The following is a 22193-nucleotide window of genomic DNA, read 5'->3' on the forward strand; positions in this document are numbered from 1 at the left end:
AGAATAACATTCTTGCTATCTAGATGGAGGACAGCAAAGGTTACCCAGCTGATTCCTGGTGCGAGGAAAGACTAAGTCAGTTAAGTTTACATTCACTGGTGTTTAGAAGAGGAGGGGATCTCATAGAACTTATAAAATTCTAACAGGATTGAACATCAGACTGAAGCATTCAGAAAGAACGGTGGGGAAGTTCAGAACTAGGGTTCACACCGAGGAAGAATTTCTGCACCCAGAGAACGGTGACTGTAAAATTCACTGCCACAGAAAGTAGGTGAGGCCAAACTGTTTGATTTCCAGACGGAATAGATGTAGCTCTTGGGCTAAAGGTTATCAAAGGATATGGGGGTGGGTTGACAAAAGATTACAAACCTAAACATCAATTCTATTTCTCTGTCCGCAAATGCTAAAAAGGGTCTCAGTATTTCCAGCATTTTTGTTTAGATGTCAGATGCTTAGCATCCACCTTTCACATGACTTAAAATGAACGAAATGCATTTAATTTTCCACTGACATTTCCCTATTTGTCCTTGTCCAAACGCTTGATTCATTTGTGTTTTCTACATTAAACAGATTCCAGAACAGTTTTAATCTCAAATTCAAGCATGTTTATTTGTATGATTGGAAATGATTCTTTACTGCTTTACACAAATTGATATGATATGCTCATTGCATTGTAGACAACTTATCCAGTTCCATGTAAATTGTGTTTCACAAAATATTTACAGTAAACACTGGCATGAGCCTATTAATGGCATTGGGGATAATACATTGGCATGGATTGAGAACTGATTAGCAGACAAGATGTGGAGGAGATGCCAGCGTTGGACTGGGGTAAACACAGTAAGAAGTCTCACAACACCAGGTTAAAGTCCAACAGGTTTGTTAGTAAACACCACTAGCTTTCAGGGTTTGCCCCTTCGTCAGGTGAATAGGAGTTGTGATCACAACTCCCACTCACCTGATGAAGCGGCAAACCCCAAAAGCCAGTAACAGACAGGAAACAGGGTAAGAATAAATTGATCTTCTTTTGAAGTGGAAGGCAGTGACTCATGGGGTCCCACAGGGATGAGTGTTTGGGCCCTAGCTATTCACAATATACATCAATGATTTGGATGAGGGAAGCAAAAATAATATTCCCAAGTTTGCTGATGACTGGAAACTTTGTGCGAATATGAGTGGTGAGGAGGATGTTAGGAGACTTCAATGCGATTTAGACAAGTTGAATGAGTGGGCAAATACATGACAGATGCAGTATAATGTGGATAAATGTGAAGTTATCCACTTCAGACAGAAGCAGAAGCAGAAGGGCAACGTATTATCTAAATGGGGATAGATGGGAAAATGTTGACATACAAAGAGACCTGGGTATCCTTGTTCACTAAATCACTGAAAGCAAGCACGCAGGTATACTACCAAATTATTTCTCTGTTCCTTTGTCCCATTTAAACACGACTTCCAATGATTATGTGGCCTCTTTATTCTTCTGACCAAAATATTTTGGCCCTGAAATCCCAATCAGAATTGGACAGCTGATCAGGCAAATCCAGCCACTTATCTACACACGAGAAAGGCTCTGACTTCTGATCCACATTGCAGAAGGACTCCCCCAGTGCAGCAGTCCTCAGACAATAGTAACAAGAATCAACACAGAAAGCACCTGTTTTTTTTACAGCACTAGTTGCCATATTCTGCAAGTAGTTAAAAGTCCCCAAACTTCTCAGAGCAGGTGGGCAGGCATATGTGAGAGAAGTAGGTGGGTTGCATGGCTAAGTGGGTGAAGAGGTCGAGGTTTGTTGATTGCATAGTTACCAAAGAGTCAGGCTATGATTTTTCTGTCCAACATTTCCTTGGTCAGTATTTAGGCAATTAAGTCAAGACTGTCCAATGTCTCCAACTTCAGCTCAAGTGGAGAGACGTTTTCAGAGGAGTTCCCAGGAAACATGGGAATTTCCCATCAGAAGTTCAAACTTATTGATAATTCCCATGGCATCGGAACTTCCACAAAGGTTCTGATGATCTGGAGACCAGAAGATCTGGTCATCATCTTACACTTAAAATATAGTTAAATTAATTTGCCAATTATGCAGTCACCAACATTCTACAACCCAGAATCAACATACCAAACGTAAATTAACAGTTCCAAAAATGTTCTCCCTGCTCACTATCCCCAGGCCCAAACACTTCTCTCAGGTGAAGCAGTGCTTCACATGCACCACCTTCAAATCTATTACATTCACTGTTCTCAATGCAGTCTATTCTACATCAGAGACATCAAATGCAGTCTGGGTGACCATTCTGCACCACACCTTCGGTCTATCCACAAACAGAACACAGACCTTCCTGTCACTTGCCACTTAAGCACATCACCCTGCTCTCCTATCCTTACCATCAGTTATTGGTTACTCTTCCTTTAAAGCATACAGTTAGTTTTCCCACAATCAGCTGACAACAAGAGTTAACATAATGGTGACAGTAGTAATCATTCCCTGGATTGCTCTTCAAATCTTAGACCCACATACAAATCAATGAAAAATTATTCTATCCACTGTACAACAATAATCAGCAAGGAAACCACTGGAACCAAGCCACAGATGTAATCTAGCACCAAATTTACCACACTGCCCAAGTCTGTTCAAACAAACAACATTCACCAAGCCACATGAAAAGGGTACACACCTGGTAAATCTACCCAAACATATTTGCCTTTGCACACAAGTTACATTTCCCTGAATTAGAAGATTTCAGAATAATTCAAGCAGTGAGTTGATATCAAACCGTTCTGTCATTTCAACCTGAAAAATAAATTTAAATCACCATGTATGTTTTCATGTCCAAGCACGTTTGGGATGTGGTGGTAAAATTGATACCATAAATATTCCCCCCTCCCCCAACATACACCTTGATCCCTTTAGCCCCAAGAGTGAAATCTAATGACTTCTTGAAATCATACAACATTGGCCTCAACTACTTTGTAGTTATAAATTTCACAGATTCACCACTCAGTGAAGAAATTTCTCCCCACCTCATAAGATGATTTACCTCTTATCCTTAAACTATGACCTCTAGTTCTGGAGTCCCCCATCATCAGGAACATTCTTTCTGAATCTATTCTGTCTCCTACGGCTAGAATTTTAAGTTTCTATGAGATCCCCTCTCACTCTTCTAAACTTCAACAAATATAATCCTAACCAACATGGTGTCTCCTCATATGATACTCCTACCATCCCAAGAATCAGCCTGGTAAATCTTTGCTGCACTCCCTCTTTAGCAAGAGCATCCTTCCTCAGGTAAGGACATCAAAACTGCATCCGAGAGACAAAAAAGAGGAACAGGAGTTTAGAAGAACTCCAAAAGAGAAAGTAGCTGACAACTTTGTCAGCAATACTGGGTCACAGAGAACTGTACTGAACCATGACAACGGAACTGGTGGTAATGGGCTGGAATTTTTGGCAAGGGCTGGAATGATGGCTTTGCTTCCCCCGGTATTCAAGAGGAAAGCGGCATAACTCTTCCATGACTTGACGTTGAACTGGGCAGTCTGGCAGCACGGAAGCTATTACAGTATTGAGAAAGATGGCAAAGCCGGGTGTCAGTAGGATAAGCTGACACCATAGGGCAAATTTTCCTATTCCACCTGCCACAGGATTCGTAGCAGGCGAAGGGCTGACCATAGAAAGGTCTGTTGACCTTTGGCGGGAATTTCTGGTTTAAGGGGAGCACGGCCAGAAAATCCTGCTCCGTATATTCAAATAACAAAACACAGAAGCCTGGATAAGTACAGCTCCCACAACATTTAGGAAGTTCAACAATATCCATGTATTGCAGCCCACTTAAAAGACATTCCATCTATCACCTTTAACATTCAATCCATCCACCACAGGTGTACAATATGCACAGCAGAAACTTGCCCTGTCTCTTTCAATATCACTTTCCAAACCAGTGACCTCTCACTAGAAGAACAAGGACAACTGATATATGGAAACACCACTACAGGCAAGCTCCCCTGAAAGCCTTACACTATCCCAACTTGGAATTATATTGCATTTCCTCACTAGTCTCCGAGTCAAAAACTTGGAACTCCCCAACAGCACTATAGGTATCATGTACACTATGTGGGAACTGCAGCAGTCCAAGAAGATAGCTCACCACCAGGGCAATTAGGGTTGGGCAATATATTCTGGCCTTGCCAGTCATGCTCATTTCTCAATGAATAAAACGTATTTGAAACAAGATACACATTCCAGAGGTGATGAAGTAAATAATCAATGAGGGAATACTTGGAACGCACTGCTTGTTTCTGAATAAGAATTGAGTTTGAGGAAAGATAATTGTGTTAGCAATGGAGATGAGTAGGTGCACATTAAGATAACCAACCTTTGGACCATGTCATGAACGTGTGAGGAAACGTGTGAGAAAACGTGTAAGAAATGGAAAGACAATGGAGTGAGTGGAAAATTTTCAGTTTATGCAGAAGTCACCATGGAAAGAAGTTAACTGGTCCCAGGAGATCAAGGCAGGACATGTCAGTGAGGTGCAAGAAATGGCAAGGCAGCTCAATGGACCTGGGAGAGTAGCTCACTGGGACTTTAGAAGAAAGGCAGAATGCTACCACCATAGCAATTTGAGCAGATAGGAAGATGTATAGTCAAATGAGCAATTTAGATGTGGGAGTAAGAAATCACTACCCTTAAGCTACATCACACATGTAATCTTAGTATCAACAGTGATTTGTGAACGACAAAGAGCTTGTTTACAAGTCAGTCAACATTTTGGAGAAATAGTTAAAGCAGTGAATATGTTCAGCTGACTCAGATTTATATCAATTGTACAGGAAGCTTGCATTTCAAAATGAAAAAGTTGTATAATTTTACTGATATTACTAAGGTGCAATGTGCCAAACTGTAATTTCCTTTAGGACCTTAGCAATGGTTCAGGTGGTAGCACTCTTGCAATTTGTTTCACTCCACAGAATTGTGCACAAAAGGTGTGGACTAAAAGGGCACCGTACTGAGTGCCATCCTTTGGGTGAGACTTTAAACTGAGGACTTGTCTACTCTCTCAGTAGATGTAAAAGATACCTTTTACCATTTAAAAGATTATTGTCGAAGAGTTTCTCTGCTGCCATGACTACTACTTACCCCACAAGTCAACATCTCTAAACAAACAGATTATCTGTTATTTGGTCATCACCTCAGGGCTATTTGTGGGTGCTTGCAAATTAATTGCTATGTTTCCTACATTACAACAGTGACTATGCTTTAAAAGGAATTAATTAGCTGCACTACACTTTGATACGTCCAGAATCTGTAAAGGCACTACAAAAAAATGCACTTTTTATCATAAGTGTCCACCTAATGTTGGTATCAGATCATTGACAACTGAAGAGAATCAAGATGTAAAGATTTGGCAGAGAATAAGGGCTGCATTTTACAGATCCAAGTATTCATATATTTAAAACATGACACTGAAGGCAATTGTTTTCTACCAACCAACAACCTATACTTCTCATCATGCCATATTAAATACAGTCCTCTGAACAATCTTTAAGTCCAACACTATCATGTTTCACTGGATCATAGTTTACCAACTTTGATTCAAATAAAAACAGGAAATGCTGAAATACTCAGCTGGGTCATGCAGCAACTGTGGAAAAACAGAGTTAACATTTCAGGTCAATAATTTTTTAACTGGAAAAAATTGGAGATGTAATTTGCTTTACGTATAGAGATGGGGAATGTGCGGTGGAAAAAAGGAAAAAGAAAATCATTTATCCTATCACAGGCATTCTTCCTTTTTTCTTTCCCCGCTTCTTGCGTTTAAGAACTGCAAACACCTTTGACACGTGATTTCCGACAAAAAGGTCATTGACCTGAAAAGTTAACGATCTTTTTCCAGAGATGGTGCCTTACCTGCTGATTATATCCATTATTTTCAACTTATTCAGATTTCAAACATCCAAGTACTTAGCTTTTGTAAAATAATTTTTGGATGGTTAAAAATAGCATTGTTGAACATGATTTTAAATAGTTATACGAGTTACTGATAACTTACACCATTAACAAGTGGCAAGATCAGATCGAATCTAATATTTCGAATGTAGCATAGGGCCTGATTTTAGAAAGATAATTTAATTCATAAACAGTAAACAATCATTGGCCTCCCCACTTGTTGAGAAAACCAGTAGTGAATCTATTTAGCACCATTTTATTAATCTTGCAATGGCAAAACCAAGTGCATTTTTTTAAATTCATTCATGGGATATGGATGTCAGTAGAAAAAAAAACAGCATTTATTGCCAATCCATAATTGCTTCAGGAAGGTAGTGATATCTTCACCTACAGTGTTGTGAGGGAGCTTCAGGACACCATTTCAGGTTATGATGGTTTATAGCTCGAAGGGAACTTGCAGGTGGTGTTCCAATGTGTATCCCATCCTTGTCCTTTTAGTAGTAGAGGTCAGAGGTTGGACTATGCCAAAAGAGCCTTGACGGACTGCTGCAGTGTCTCATGCATATTACACACTGCTGCCACTGCGAGGTGGTGGTGGTGGAGGAAATAAATGTTTAGGGTGGTGGATGGGGTGCCATTCAAGCAGTTTGCTTTGTCCTGAATCACGTCAAACTTCTTCAGTGTTGATGAATCCAGGCAAATTAAAAATATTTCACCACAATTCTGACTTGTGCCTTGTAGATGGTGGGCACAGTTTGGAGAGTCATGAAATGAGTTACTCACTGCAGAGTTCCAGCCTCTGATGTGCTCTTATAGTCACAATATTTATAAACCTGGTCCAGTTCAGTTTCATTAGTAAGCCCTAGAATGCTGATGGTGAAGATTCAACAATGTCAAAACTGTTGAAAGTCAAGAGATGTTCAGATTCTCTCGTTAGATGTTCAAAACTGTACTAGTCTGACACGAATGTTACTTGTCACTTATGTAAGGGAATATATTTTTTTTTTAAATGTAATTTGGATGCTTTTAGGTAGACTCAAAACAGAAATTGAACTCAAAAATTTAACTAAAATAAAAGCAAAAAAGGTAAACCTAGAAAAGAAACCTAACTTTCTGGCTTAAGGGAAATCAGGAGAAAGCTGAGGTTGAGAAAATTGAAACTAAACTTTGGTGAAATTTATAAAAAGGATACTGATCAGTCCAAGCCGTGTACTAGCATTTGTTGAGCCCACTGAAGCAGGACACACAGGCTGAAGACTCAGGGAGAGGAGACTAGGGCTAGAAGTGAGAATAAGCAAGAAGAGAACAGGAGTGGGACCTATGCCATCCAAACCAAGTTAAGCAGGTTCTGACGATGGTGAAGACCAAAACTATAAAAATCCAGGTGGTCGTGCAGACTTGTTCCTAAAAAGATCAGGGCCGAAACCCCTCAGAAACAAAACAGTTTCACGACTACAATCCGGATGAACTACTGAGTCAATTTGTAAAATCTACGTTAGTTGTAAGTGACATTTACTGTGCAGTTTATATTTGACCAGTAGTTGCCCATTAATTCATGTCTAATTCATTAATTCTGGAAGTTAGAGTACAGAGTTAGAGCATTCAGTGTTTGTTTTGTTAATGCTTGTATAGTTAAAAAATTCTTGCTTTAAACTATGGAAACCTATGACTTTAATCCCTTAGCAAATAGCTGGGATTTTGTATTTATTTTTAAAAAAAGTACCAGTCTTGTCCTTGATAGTACAGTTTTGACTATCAAACCATGACGATTGTAATCCAGGGTCTTGCTGCACATGGGCACTGACTGCTTCAATATCCGAGTTGTGAATGTACTGAATCCTATACATTCAGCAACAAACATCCCACTTCTGACCTTATGATGAAGGGTAGCTAATTGATGAAGCAACGGAAAATGGTTGGTTCCACAACATTTATCCTGAGGAATCCTGCTCTTGGATCGAGATGAGAGGTCTCCAACAACCACAACCATTTTCCTTTGGCTGCAGAACTTTCCCAGAATTCCATTCACTTGCCAAGGTTCCTTAATGCTGCCATTGCGTCAAGGTCAGTCACTTTCACTCTCGGAATTCAGCTTGCATCCATGTTTGGACCAAGATTGTAATGAGGTCAGGAGCTGAGTACCCTCACAGAACTCAGAGCGTAAGAGAGCAGGTTATCATTGTACAAGAATCGCTTGATAACATGGTCAACAATCACAGTTGATGGTCAAGAGGAGACTGATGGGGTGGAAACTGAACAGATTGGATTTTTCCTGCTTTTTATGAAATAGACATACTTAATTGTCAGATAAGTGCTCGTGTTGAAGATATAGTGGAACAGCTTAGCTAAGGACATGACTAATTCTGGGACGTGACAGTTTCAGTTTAAGTCACTACATCTGTCCTGAATCAATCCCAGTCAGCGTATGAAAACATGTTACACACTAAAGTTCATCAAATCCATACAAGGAAGAAGAAGCTATTCAGCCCATTGAGTTTGCACGACTCTCTGACACAGTATCTTAACTACACCCTCTCCCCCATAAATTTACCATGGCTAATCCATCTAACTGATATCTTGAGACACTGAGGGGTAATTTATCATAGCCAATCCACCCAACCTGAACATCTTTGGACAGTGGGAGGAGACCAGAGGAAACCCACAAAACACAGGGAGAACATGCAAACTCCACACAGAAAGTCACCCAAGACCAGAATTGAACCCAGGTCCCTAGCGCTTGGCCACCATGCTGTCCTCTGTCACCATGCCAATAAAGTTGAGACATTATCTCTAGAAGGACTGTGAGGTCACCACCCCTACCAATACTGTAATGGGCTGAAGCATTTGCCAAAATAGACTGACGAAAACCAGATAAAGCGAGTTGTTCCCTCAGCACCTACCATAGCTCCAAGTCCAGCAGATCTGTCCTCCAGCACTCAGTCATAAAAAAAAATTAAAAACATAAGAACTAGGAGCAGTAGGCCATCTGACCCCTCGAGCCTGCTCCAGCATTCAGTTTCATGGCTGATCTTTTTGTGGACTCAGCTCCTCTTACCTGCCCATTCACATAACCCTTCATTCTTTTACTGTTCAAAAATCTATGCTTGCCTTAAAAACATTCAATGAGGTAGCCACAGCTGCCTCACTGGGCAGGGAATTCACAATGCTTTGGGTGAAGAAGTTCCTCCTCAATTCAGTCCTAAATCCGCTCCCCCTTATATTGAGACCACGCCCCCTAGTTCTAGTTTCACCTGCCAATGGAAATATCCTCCCTGCTTCTATTTTATCTACTCCCTTCATAATCTTATGTTTCTATAAGATCTCCCCTTATTCTTCTGAATTCTAATGAGCATAGCCCTAATCAACTCAGTCCGTCCTCATAAGCCAACTTTCTTAACTCCAGAATCAACCTCGTGAATCTCCTCTGCACCCCGTCCAGTGCCAGTATATCCTTTCTCAAGTAAGGAGACCAAAACTGTACATATTACTCCAGGTGTGGCCTCACCAGCATCTTATACAGTTGCAAAATAATCTCCCTGTTTTTAAACTCCATCCCTCTAGCAAAGAGGGCAAATGGAAGTTTGTCCTTCATAATTACCTGCTGCCCCTGCAAAACCAATTTTTTGTAATTAATGCATAAGGACATCCAGGTCCCTCTGCACAGCAACATGCCGCATTTATTTTACCATTTTAATAATAATCCATTTTGCTGTTGTTTCTTCCAAAATGGAAAATCCCACATTTACCAACGTTGTACTCCATCTGCCAGACCCTTACCCACTCAGACTACCTATATTCCTTTGCAGACTCAGTGTCCTCTTCACAATTTGCTCTGCCACTCACCTCAGTGAATTTTGACACACTACACTTGGTCCCCAACTCCAAATCATCAGTGTAAATCATAAACATTTGCAGTCCTGACACTAATCCCTGAGGCACACCACTAGTCGCCGACCGCCAATCAGAAAAACGCCCATTTACCCCCACTTTATGCTTTCTGTTAGTTAACCAACCCTCTATCCGGGCTAATACATTACCCATAACACTGTGCACCTTTATCTTATGCAGCAGCCTTTGAGGCGGCAGCTTGTCTAATGCCTTCTGGAAATCCAGATACACCACAATCACAAGTTCCCATTGTCCACCACACATGTAACGTTCTCAATGAATTCAAATTAGTCAGACATGACCAACCCTTCATGAATCCATGCTGCGTCTTTCCAACAGGACAATTTATATCCAGATGTCTCGCTATTTCTTCCTTGATGATAAATTCAACAATCTTCCACATTACAGAAGTTAAGCTAACCGGCCTACAGTTACCCGCCTTTTGTCTACTTCCTTTTTTAAAAACAGAACTGTCACATTTGCTGTTTTCCAATCTAGCGGAACCACCCCAGTCAGCAGTGGTACCAAGCCAAACTTGGTAATGGACACTGAAGTCCCTCAATGTACCCAGTGTATGACTTTGCCGTCCTCATTTATTCTTCTAACTGTTTTCAACATGGAGGAGCACTAATTCATCAGCTGACAAAGTGCAACAGGTGGTAATTAACAGGAGGTTTCCTTGCCCATGTATGACCTGATGCCTTGAGATTCTATGGAGTCTGAAGTCAATGTTGAAGACATCCAGGGCCGCATCGTTCCATGAGTATATCAATGCACCCCCTACCTCCGCTGAATTGGTCATGCCGGTGGAACAGGCTATACCCAGGAATGGTGATGCCAGTGTCTGGAACACTTACTATAAGGAATGATTCCATGGGTATGACTATCTCAGGCTGCTCTCCGAACTTCAGCACAAGGCCCCAGGTACTTTGTTATTCCTAATGCCTAGGTTGGTGACTATGGGCAAGTTATAACAGGGCAAAACCTCATATACAGTTCTTTAGGTCATAACTGTAGAATTGAGAAACTTCTGTTTTTGAGCACTGTGTTGGTTTTAAGAATTCATATCAAAAGCAGCTGTAATCATTTTAAAATTAACAATTAGCTGCATAGTACAAATTAGTCTGTACCAAAACAACTGCATAAAAGAACAAATCAAGTGTTCACAAGTCATAATGCAGAAGAAATACCCATTTCTCTTACATACACTTTTCCAATCTCTTAATCAACTAAATACATTTAAAATGACATCACATTTGACAGATAATTTTCTGTCAGTTCTGTCACCTCCAAGATAGATTTCACAACCAAATACCAGTCATCTCCCATAAAGCATCTGAAAAGGTAGTCATCAGTAACTTGGGGAAGTTTTCCATCCATCTTTTAGGGAATTTCACAGTAACTTCATTGCAGTGTTAATGTCAGCCTTACTTGTGACAAATAAATAAACTTTACATTTTTTTCCCCCATCCCTGAACATCATTTCTCAAAGTCAGATGTTGTCCAAAAAAGAGGCATGGATTGCAAACAGATGGGGAAATTAAATTCACAAATTCTCTGACTCAAAATTTTAAAGGAAACTAACTTTTAATCCATTTCTTATAGTATATTTGAGAGCTATTTACGTTCATGAATAAATACTTGGTTCCTTTCAACTGGCTATAACAAAAGGTTCCATAGTCTGCAAATAATACTTGTAATAAGTTCTCATGTCAAAAACAGCTTAGAATCTGTTCAACATTGGGATATAAAGCAGGGTAACCAACTGAATTCTAAATGACGTTGCATAATTCCTTGCAGCCATTTTTAATCGTCTGGTTGTAGCACAAAAACATCTTTACATTAAACTTCAAAAGGTTAAGACTGCATTTCCCATTCAATTTAAAACAAAACAACTTTTTCAACATACTGTGAAGTATTTCAATATGAAAGCCAATGAGATAACTAAAATTGAGAAACTAACAAAAGAAAATAGATAAATTAATGATTTTGCTCAACAGGTGTCTGCTGGATATCCATAGAAAATAAAGCTAACATTTTAACTTATGTTTGTTTCTGTATACAGTTTCTGGCAACATTAAGAGATAAAAAAAAATAATGATTCCCTGAAATCTGAAACAATTCTTGAGTGCTGTTGAAGTGGCCAAGCTTAACCTATCTTTCTCTTTCAGATACTGACAACGCAGGCATTGCCAATATTTCTGTTTCTAATCAATGAAATTAACATTGTGAATTATATTTTCAAAGAGTATAGCTTCATGTATCTGACAAATTGTAATATTTCAAACAAAAAGTTAAGATTGAAAGCATTATATTTATGCACTGAATAGTATTTTTTTAAACAATGTACAATATATCAAGCTCTATGTAGATTGATCTATCGTGTACTTAACATGATGTGGAGATGCTGGAGTTGGACTGGGCTGAGCACAGTAAGAAGTCTCACATCAGGTTAAAGTCCAACAGCTTTATTTGGAATCATGAGCTTTTGGAGTGCTGACCCTTCATCAGGTGAAGGATGAAGGAGCAGTACTCCAAAAGCTTGTGATTCCGAATAAACTTGTTGGACTTTAACCTGGTGTTGAGAGACTTCTTACTGTATTGAACAGGTCACTCTGTTCACAGAGGCTTGCTATGTCACTATGGAATTCTAGCAACTGGCTGTGTAATCATTAGACGACAGTAAAATGACATTGCCTTTGGCTTGGTACAATTTGAGAGGGGCCGCTCTAGTGATGTTTCTTGAAGGTAAACGTAAATCACAAAACTTCTGAATTTTTTTGATCATGTAACTTCTTTCTCTTCCATTTGTTTTATATAATTGGATTATTTTTGTTGTATGCAACACTAAAACCAATAACATTTTACTGGCCTGGATGATCCTTCATCGGAGCTCTGATCGCAGACTTGAAATGATAATTCTGTTCATAGAAACCCTACAGTGCAAGAGACCATTTGACCTATCAACTCTGCAGACTCTCTGACAAAGCATCTTACCCAGGCCCTATCCCTATAACCTCACATATCTATCCTGCTAATCCCCCAACATACAAATCTTGGACACTAGGGGCAATTAACCATGGGCAATCCTTCTCACCTACACTTCTTTGGACACTCAGGGACAATTCGGCATGGCCAATCATGGCCTAACCTGCACATCTGCGAGGCAGCAATGCTAACTACTGTACCATCCTTGTCCTCCCTCCACAGATATTATCAGATGCTGAGATTTTCCAGCATTTCCTATTTTTGTTTCAGGTTCCAGCGTCCACAGCAATTTGCTTTTAACATTTTACTGGCAATATTCTCTAGTAATATTCCATTATTAAGGAAAAATAAGGATTGCTCAAGGCACTGACGTATTTACAAAAATAAACATGCGGTTGGCTCTCCAAAGTCCCTCTATGTACGTCAATAATTAGTCTCTCAAAACAAGACAACAGATTTGTTTCTTTCTCTTTTGAAAGGTTCAATTATCAAACAATTACAAACAAAATTGCACCATAAGTAATAGACAGAAAAGGTCAGGGGCAGTTTACATTAGTCACTATCACCAGCTTGTAATTTAATAACAAAGAAGTTTAGTTTCCACCCTCTTCCCACTGGAACAGCTCAGCTGCTCTGCAGGCAATCACGGCCTAAAGGACTCTCGCCAACCGAAACGATGGACACACATGCTTAACGACGTATCTTAAAAATTTCCGTTGTCTTTTTTTTCACTCACCCGCCTTTTCGGGGTCGTAACCGACGACCACGAAGTAATCGGCCAATCTCGCCATTTCGCGTGAATTTCAGAGCTGGAAACACAGAGGAGAATCTCAACATTTTCCTCCCTGGGAAAGCTCAGCCATCTTTAACCCCCCCTCCCCTCCCCACAGGCAGCGCAGTGCGCGTGCGCCCACAGGCCTGACCCTGATTGGGCGGCGGCCGCTGCTCCCCGGACAGCGCGAGAGAAACAATCAGAGGGAGAGGCAGCAGTAAAGAGTAATGTAGGGGGAAGAGATACAACTGCGCTGCAACTGTGCGGAGGAGAGATACAACTGTGTGTGGGGTGGGGGGGAGAGATTCAACTGTGTGTGTGTGTGTGGGGTGGGGGGGGAGAGATACAACTGTGTGTGGGGTGGGGGAGGAGAGATACGACTGCGCTGCGACCGTAAGGGAGGAGAGATACGACTGCGCTGCAACTGTGGGGAGGAGAGACACGACTGCGCTGCGACCGTAAGGGAGGAGAGATACGACTGCGCTGCAACTGTGGGGAGGAGAGACACGACTGCGCTGCGACCGTAAGGGAGGAGAGATACGACTGCGCTGCAACTGTGGAGAGGAGAGACACGACTGCGCTGCGACCGTAAGGGAGGAGAGATACGACTGCGCTGCGACCGTAAGGGAGGAGAGATACGACTGCGCTGCAACTGTGGGGAGGAGAGACACGACTGCGCTGCGACCGTAAGGGAGGAGAGATACGACTGCGCTGCGACCGTAAGGGAGGAGAGACACGACTGCGCTGCAACTGTGGGGAGGAGAGACACGACTGCGCTGCAACTGTGGGGAGGAGAGACACGACTGCGCTGCGACCGTAAGGGAGGAGAGACGCGACTGCGCTGCGACCGTAAGGGAGGAGAGACACGACTGCGCTGCAACTGTGGGGAGGAGAGACACGACTGCGCTGCGACCGTAAGGGAGGAGAGACACGACTGCGCTGCAACTGTGGAGAGGAGAGACACGACTGCGCTGCGACCGTAAGGGAGGAGAGACGCGACTGCGCTGCGACCGTAAGGGAGGAGAGACGCGACTGCGCTGCGACCGTAAGGGAGGAGAGACGCGACTGCGCTGCGACCGTAAGGGAGGAGAGACGCGACTGCGCTGCGACCGTAAGGGAGGAGAGACGCGACTGCGCTGCGACCGTAAGGGAGGAGAGACGCGACTGCGCTGCGACCGTAAGGGAGGAGAGACGCGACTGCGCTGCGACCGTAAGGGAGGAGAGACGCGACTGCGCTGCGACCGTAAGGGAGGAGAGACGCGACTGCGCTGCGACCGTAAGGGAGGAGAGACGCGACTGCGCTGCGACCGTAAGGGAGGAGAGACGCGACTGCGCTGCGACCGTAAGGGAGGAGAGACGCGACTGCGCTGCGACCGTAAGGGAGGAGAGACGCGACTGCGCTGCGACCGTAAGGGAGGAGAGACGCGACTGCGCTGCGACCGTAAGGGAGGAGAGACGCGACTGCGCTGCGACCGTAAGGGAGGAGAGACGCGACTGCGCTGCGACTGTAAGGGAGGAGAGACGCGACTGCGCTGCGACTGTGGGGAGGAGAGACACGACTGCGCTGCGACCGTAAGGGAGGAGAGATACGACTGCGCTGCGACTGCGGGGGGGAGGGAAGACGCAACTGCGGGGGTGGGGGGAAGAGAGATGCGACTGCGCTGCGACTGTGGGGGGGGAGAGAGATGCGACTGCGGGGGGGCGGGGGGGGAGAGAGATGCGACTGCGCTGCGACTGTGGGGGGGGGGAAGGACTTTGGGGTGGAGAGACGCAACTGCCTGCACAGTTGATCCCACCCCCCAGCATTCTAGAGGGTAAGAAGCAGCATATTATTGCGATGTCTGCAAATGGGCACTGACGCTGTTGGAAGTGGTTACCCGGGCTCATGGTCTGCAGCTTCACGGTAATCGGATCGACAGATTCAAGCAGACCGAAAATCTGCAGTTCAGAGCATACAAGCTGAATCCCAACAGCAGACTGATGATTTTCGGGAAAATCAAACATTGCAAGTGGAAGAATGTTTTTTTTAAAAGAAAAGCAAAATCTATGTCTTAAAACGCAACAGGTAAACTGATACAGGGCTCCAACTCCGACAATATATGATAGATGCACTGCGTGCGGCTCAGGCGACGCATCTTAAACTCGACTCAGCAATTTAAGAAACAAAAACAGAAAATCCGAGAGGACAGAATCTGTGGAAAGAACAGATTAAAATTTCCAGTGTAACTCCTTCATCAGATGTGAATAAAGGTCTACGTGAGAAATAATTAAGTCATTTGTTCTTTCTACGGATGTTGACTGAATTGCTAAGTGCTTACAACATTTCTGTTTATATTTCACATTTCTTTAAATTGTAGAATATAAACAAACAGCTAGTAGTTTGATTACATGCTGACTTTCAACGTTGGATGTGACAGAATCACTGCTGGGACCCAAAATTTCACAACTAAGCACATCTACCTAAAAGAGCTTGTACAAGAGGAATAGAGTGATATCAAGTATAAAATCTAAGAGATAATGACGAACCTTAATAAAATGTTAAGACCTCAATTAGGGTATGGGTATGTAGTATTGTAGGATTTTGAGACTTTAGAAAGGGCACATCATACATTCTCTAAGATGTTGCTGAAATGAAAAAATAGAAACCTGTAAACTGACTTTTACAATGACTTTTTTGCTGCAACAGTACAGAATACAGGGCAAATAATACAAGTATTTAGAATTGTGAGAGAATGAGATATAGATACAGAAAAAGTTCTAAGGCTCTAGAATACACTCCCAACATCAGAATCAGTGCAGAAAGACCATTCAGCTCATCATTGTCTATGCTACCTCTCCCCAAGAGCAACTTAATTTTTCCCACTCACTTGCCTTTTCCCCATGATACTGCAATTTTTTTTCCAGGTAAGTACCTAATTTTGTTGAAAATCTCGATGGAGACCGAAACTCAGTTGACTTTGATGGCTTACCTGTATTAATAGATCAAGAAAAAGTTTTGGAGGAATGTTAAAATTGGATGGGTTTGCTCAGCTGGAGAATTAAATGCCAACATGGACTGTTGTTTGCCAAATTGCTTGTTTCCATTTTGTAACTTCTTTACTAGATTTGGTGCAGTATCTACATGGTCCAAATTTTAAAAAATATAATCCCAAGAAATTTCCCTGAAGAGAATGTGTCGTAAACTAAATATTCAATTAAAATGAAGAGGAATACAATGAATGTAATATACAGTCAATTCAGAGAAATTTGCTAATTTTCCAGTGTGTCAAAATCACTTGAAGTGACAAACTGAAATCTCCATCAATCTTTCAAAATAAATTATTTTTCTTAGACAGTTAAAAAACCTTCTGTTACATAAGAACATAAGAAATAGGAGCAGGAGTAGGCCATCTGGCCCTTCGAGCCTGCCCCACCATTCAATAAGATCATGGCTGATCTGTCGTGGCTCAGTTCCACTTTCCGGCCCTCTCCCCATAACCCTTAATCCCCTCTCTTATCAAAAACCCATCAACCCGCTTCTTGAAAATATTTAGCGAGGCAGCCTCCACCACTTCAACGGGTAGAGAATTCCAGAGATTCACTACCCTCTGAGTGAAGAAGTTCCTCCTCAACTCCGTTCTAAAACGCCCCCCCTTTATCTTGAGTCTGTGCCCCCTAGTCCTACTGTCTTTTTTGAGCGGGAAGAGTCTCTCCACCTCTATCCTATCCATCCCATTCATCATCTTATACGTCTCAATCAGATCTCCCCTCATTCTTCTAAACTCCAACGAGTACAAGCCTAGTTCATTCAGCCTCTCCTCATAGCTCAACCCCTTCAACTCTGGTATCAGCCTAGTAAACCTCCTCTGCACTCCCTCCAAGGCCAAAATATCTTTGCGCAGGTGCGGCGCCCAAAACTGCACACAGTACTCCAGCTGCGGCCTCACCAATGCCCTATACAGCTGCAGCAAGACCTCCCTACTTTTATATTCAATCCCCTTTGCTATGAAGGTCAGCATCCCATTTGCCTTCCTGACCACCTGCTGCACCTGCAAGCTGGGTTTTTGCGACGCATGCACAAGGACCCCGAGGTCCCTCTGCACCGTCGCCTGCTGCAGTTTTTCGCCACGTAAGTAATAGTCCTTCCTACCATTCTTCCTTCCAAAGTGGACCACCTCACACTTGCCAACATTAAATTCCATTTGCCATTTCCTGGCCCATTCGCCCAGCCTATCTAGATCCTTCTGCAGACTCTCCACACCCTCCGCACAATTTGCCGTTCCCCCAATCTTGGTGTCATCCGCAAATTTCGACACCCTACACTCGATTCCCTCCTCCAGATCATCTATATAAATGGTAAAAAGCTGATGCCCCAGCACCGACCCCTGGGGCACTCCACTAGTTACCATCCGCCAATCCGAATAGCACCCGTTGACCCCCACTCTCTGCCTCCTATTTGACAACCAATCCTCTATCCACGCTAACACCCTACCCCCAACTCCAAGTCCCCTGACCTTCTGCAATAACCTCTTATGAGGTACTTTGTTAACTGCAATGATCAATTATGTGTGAGCCGACCATAATAAAAAAAAATCATTGTTATCTTGAGACATGTATAGTATCGCCAATTTGTTTTCAAAGTCTTTTGAAGAAACTTAAAGCCTTGCAGAATGAGCATGAACCAGCTGATGAATGCTAGGAAACAAACAGCACACTTTCAGAATACACAAATATATTTGGTAATCCTCCAACTGCCTGGGGGCAGGAATATCTAGTTGACCTGGTACATTTTGGTTTAGCTAAGGGCTATGAAATAATAAGGCATTCAAAGATTAATCACAATTCAATAGGTAATTCCATTATTCTGACATAAATAGTTTCTTAGAATATTGTGCAATTTTAGACATCAAAAATTTCAAATTTAAAAATTTTATTATTCATTCATGGACACCACGGGTAAGACCAATGTTTATTTCCCATCCCCAATAGAGAATGTGAGAGTGAGCTGTTTCCTGAACCACTGAAGTATGTGTAGTGAAGATACTCCCATGAGTTCTTAGTTTATTTATTAGTGTTATAAGTGGGCTTACATTAACACCGTAATGAAGTTACTGTGAAAATCCCTTAGTCACCACACTCCAGCAGCTGTTTGGGTACACTGAGGGAGAATTTAGCATAGCCAATGCACCTAACCAGCACATCTTTTAGACGTGGGAGGAAACCGGAGCACCTGGAGGAAGCCCACGCAGTCACGGGGAGAACATGGAGACTCTGCACAGACCATGACCCAAGCCGGGAATCAAAGCCAGGTCCTTGGCGCTGTAAGGCAGCAATGCCAGTCATTTGTTAGATATGAAATTCCAGGAATTTTATCCAACATTGACAAAGAAATGGCAATATCTTTCCATGTAAGAATGCATGTGACTATATGAACGTGTTCCTATGCAGCAGCTGCCATTTCCCTGATTGATCATCAAGGATGTGGATGTGCCAGCGTTGGACTGGGGTAAACACAGTAAAAAGTCTGACAACACCAGGTTTTAGTCCAACCGATTTATTTGATAGTAAACTCACAAGCTTTCGAGGGGACTCCCTCTTCGTCAGGTGAATGGAGAGTTCTGGCCTTGGACAGAGCATATAAAGCACAGACAGTTTAGAGATTACTGATTAGAATGCGAGTCTTTACACCTAACCTGCTGTTCAAGTCCTAAATTGGCCGACAATGTGTCTGGAAGGAGCACTGATCACACGTTAAAGAGATGTGTATTGTCTCCAGACAGCACAGTGAGTGAGGTTTTGCAAACCCAGGCAAGTCACGGGGGTTACACATAGTGCGACATGAACCCAAGATCCCTGTTGAGACCGTCCTCGTGTGTGGAACTTGGCTATCAGTCTCTGCTCAGCGACTCTGCGCTGTCATGTGTCGTGAAGGCTGCCTTGGAGAACGCTTACCCGAAGGTCAGAGGCTGAATGCCCGTGACCGCTGAAGTGTTCGCCAACAGGAAGGGAACAGTCTTGCCTGGTGATTGTCGAGCGATGTTCATTCATCCGTTGTCGTAGCGTCTGCATGGTCTCCCCAATGTACCATGCTTCGGGGCATCCTTTCTTGCAACGTATCAGGTAGACAATGTTGGCCGAGTTGCAAGAGTATTTACCGTGTACCTGGTGAATGGTATTCTCATGTGTGATGATGGTATCCATGTCGATGATCCGGCATGTCTTGCAGAGGTTGCTGTGGCAAGGTTGTGTGGTGTTGTGGTCACTGTTCTCCTGAAGACTGGGTAGTTTGCTGTGAACAATGGTCTGTTTGAGGTTGTGCGGTTGTCTGAAGGCAAGAAGTGGGGGTGTGGGGATGGCCCTGGCGAGATGTTCGTCTTCATCAATGATATGTTGGAGACTCCGGAGAAGGTGTCGTAGCTTCTCCGCTCCGAGGAAGTACTGGATGACGAAGGGTACTCTGTCCACTGTGTCCCGTGTTTGTCTTCTGAGGAGATCGGTGCAGTTTTTCGCTGTGGCACATCGGAACTGTCGATCTATGAGTCGAGCGCCATATCCTGTTCTTATGAGGGCATCTTTCAGCCTCTGGAGGTGTCTGTCACAATCCTCCTCATCTGAGCAAATCCTATGTATACGGAGGACTTGTCCATAGGGAATGGCTTCTTTAACATGTTTAGGGTGGAAGCTGGAGAAGTGGAGCATTGTGAGATTGTCTGTGGGCTTGCGGTACAGTGAGGTGCTGAGGTGACCGTCCTTAATGGAGATGCATATGTCCAAGAATGCAACTGATTCTGGGGAATAGTTCATGGTGAGTCTGATGGTGGGGTGGAATTTGTTGACATCATCATATAGTTGTTTCAGTGATTGTTCACCATGAAGCCAAAGGAAGAAAATGTCATCAATGTATCTAGTGTATAGCATCGGTTGAAGATTCTGTGCAGTGAAGAAGTCTTGTTCGAACCTGTGCATGAAGATGTTGGCATATTGAGGTGCAAATTTGGTCCCCATGGCTGTTCCATGTGTCTGGATGAAAAACTGGTTGTTGAAGGTGAAGACATTGTGGTCCAGGATAAAGCGGATGAGTTGTAAAATTGCATCTGGAAACTGGCAGTTGTCAGCATTGAGTACTGAGGCAGTCGCAGCAATGCCATCGTTGTGGGGGATGTTGGTGTAGAGCGCCGAGACATCCATTGTGACAAGGAGTGTCCTTGGTTCAACTGCTCCATGTGTGCTGAGTTTCTGTAGGAAGTCCGTAGTGTCGCGACAAAAGCTGGGGGTTCTTTGTACAATGGGTTTCAGGATGCCCTCGACGTAGCCGGAGAGGTTCTCACACAGAGTCCCATTGACCGATACGATGGGACGGCCAGGTGTGTTTGCCTTGTGTATCTTTGGGAGGCAGTAGAGATCTCCAATGCGGGGAGTACGTGGAATGAGAGCACGGAGGGTGCTCTGAAGGTCCGGATCAAAGGTCTTGATCAGATTGTTGAGTTGACGAGTGTGTTCTTTGGTCGGATCTGTGGGTAACTGTCTGTAGTGTTTCTCATTGTTTAGTTGTCGGTACACTTCTTCACAGTAATCCGTTCTGTTCAGTATGACAATGGCCCCTCCTTTGTCTGCTGGTTTGATGACAATGTTGCGGTTGGTCTTGAGAGCGTGGATGGCGTTGCGTTGTGCTTGGGTGATGTTCGGGGCTGTCTTGTGAGTGCGGCTGATGAATCTGGTGTTAACGCACCTCCTGATAGTTTGGGCATACAAGTCCAGTCGAGGGCAGCGGCCTTCCGGAGGAGTCCAATTGGATTCCTTCCTCTTAGGTTGTTGCACTGCGGATCTCTCTGTCGGCTGTTCTGGTTCATCGGCTGTCTCATTGTGTTCACTGTAGGCCTCTTGGGGTTTGTGGAAAAACTCCCGCAGCCTCATTCGCCTGATGAATTCCTCTGTGTCCGCTGCAAGACTGATGGGGTCCATTTTGGTGGTGGGGCAGAAATTGAGCCCTCGGCTGAGAACTTCGATTTCATCTGGTTGAAGTGTGTAGTCCGACAAGTTGACAATAGACCTCCCTGCAGTCGTGCTGTTTTCTACTGTGGTGCCAGGGGGTGCTTTGTTGTTGCTGGCGGTGATGCCGAGTTTCTCAAGTTTCCTCTTCTTGGTGTGCATGTGGGTGGTGTAGTTTCTTTGTCTCATCTGCTTGGCAGAGTTTCGCAGTTGGTCTGCATCCTGAGCGCAAGTTGAGAATATGTATTCCATTTTAGTTTCCAGGGTATGGCGTTTGCTGTAAAGCTGGTGTATGAGGTGGTTGAGGAGTGTGAGAGAGGTGCAACGGCAAAGTCTCTCAGCGTAGTCTGTGTTATAGGTTGACCTGAGTGGGTTCGTGATCTGTAGTCCTTTTGGTATCTTGTCTGCTTTCTTGCATCTCTGTAAAAACTTGATGTCTGTGTCGATATGCGCAATCTTCTTGGAGATCCTCTCCACTTGGATCCGGCAGTTTGCGGTGTCGATAGTAGTCATGATGTGGATGTGCCAGCGTTGGACTGGGGTAAACACAGTAAAAAGTCTGACAACACCAGGTTTTAGTCCAAACGATTTATTTGATAGTAAACTCACAAGCTTTTGAGGGGACTCCC

At 43.3% G+C, this 22193-nt stretch overlaps 1 protein-coding gene across 1 annotated transcript in view; it reads right to left on the minus strand.

The window, feature by feature from the left end:
• sbf2 (SET binding factor 2) overlaps window positions 1-13691 on the minus strand; it is a 598480-nt gene extending 584789 nt beyond the window's left edge. Inside the window, exon 1 of the mRNA XM_080190221.1 lies at window positions 13561-13691. Within this exon, the coding sequence (XP_080046347.1) occupies window positions 13561-13615 (55 nt within the window). The 5' untranslated portion in view covers window positions 13616-13691. The remainder of the gene's footprint in view (window positions 1-13560) is intronic.
• Window positions 13692-22193: the final 8502 nt, after the last annotated feature.

The sequence above is a fragment of the Carcharhinus amblyrhynchos genome, chromosome 6 (genome assembly GCF_965287045.1).
Source record: "Carcharhinus amblyrhynchos chromosome 6, sCarAmb.v2.hapA, whole genome shotgun sequence".
Taxonomy (NCBI): domain Eukaryota; kingdom Metazoa; phylum Chordata; class Chondrichthyes; order Carcharhiniformes; family Carcharhinidae; genus Carcharhinus; species Carcharhinus amblyrhynchos.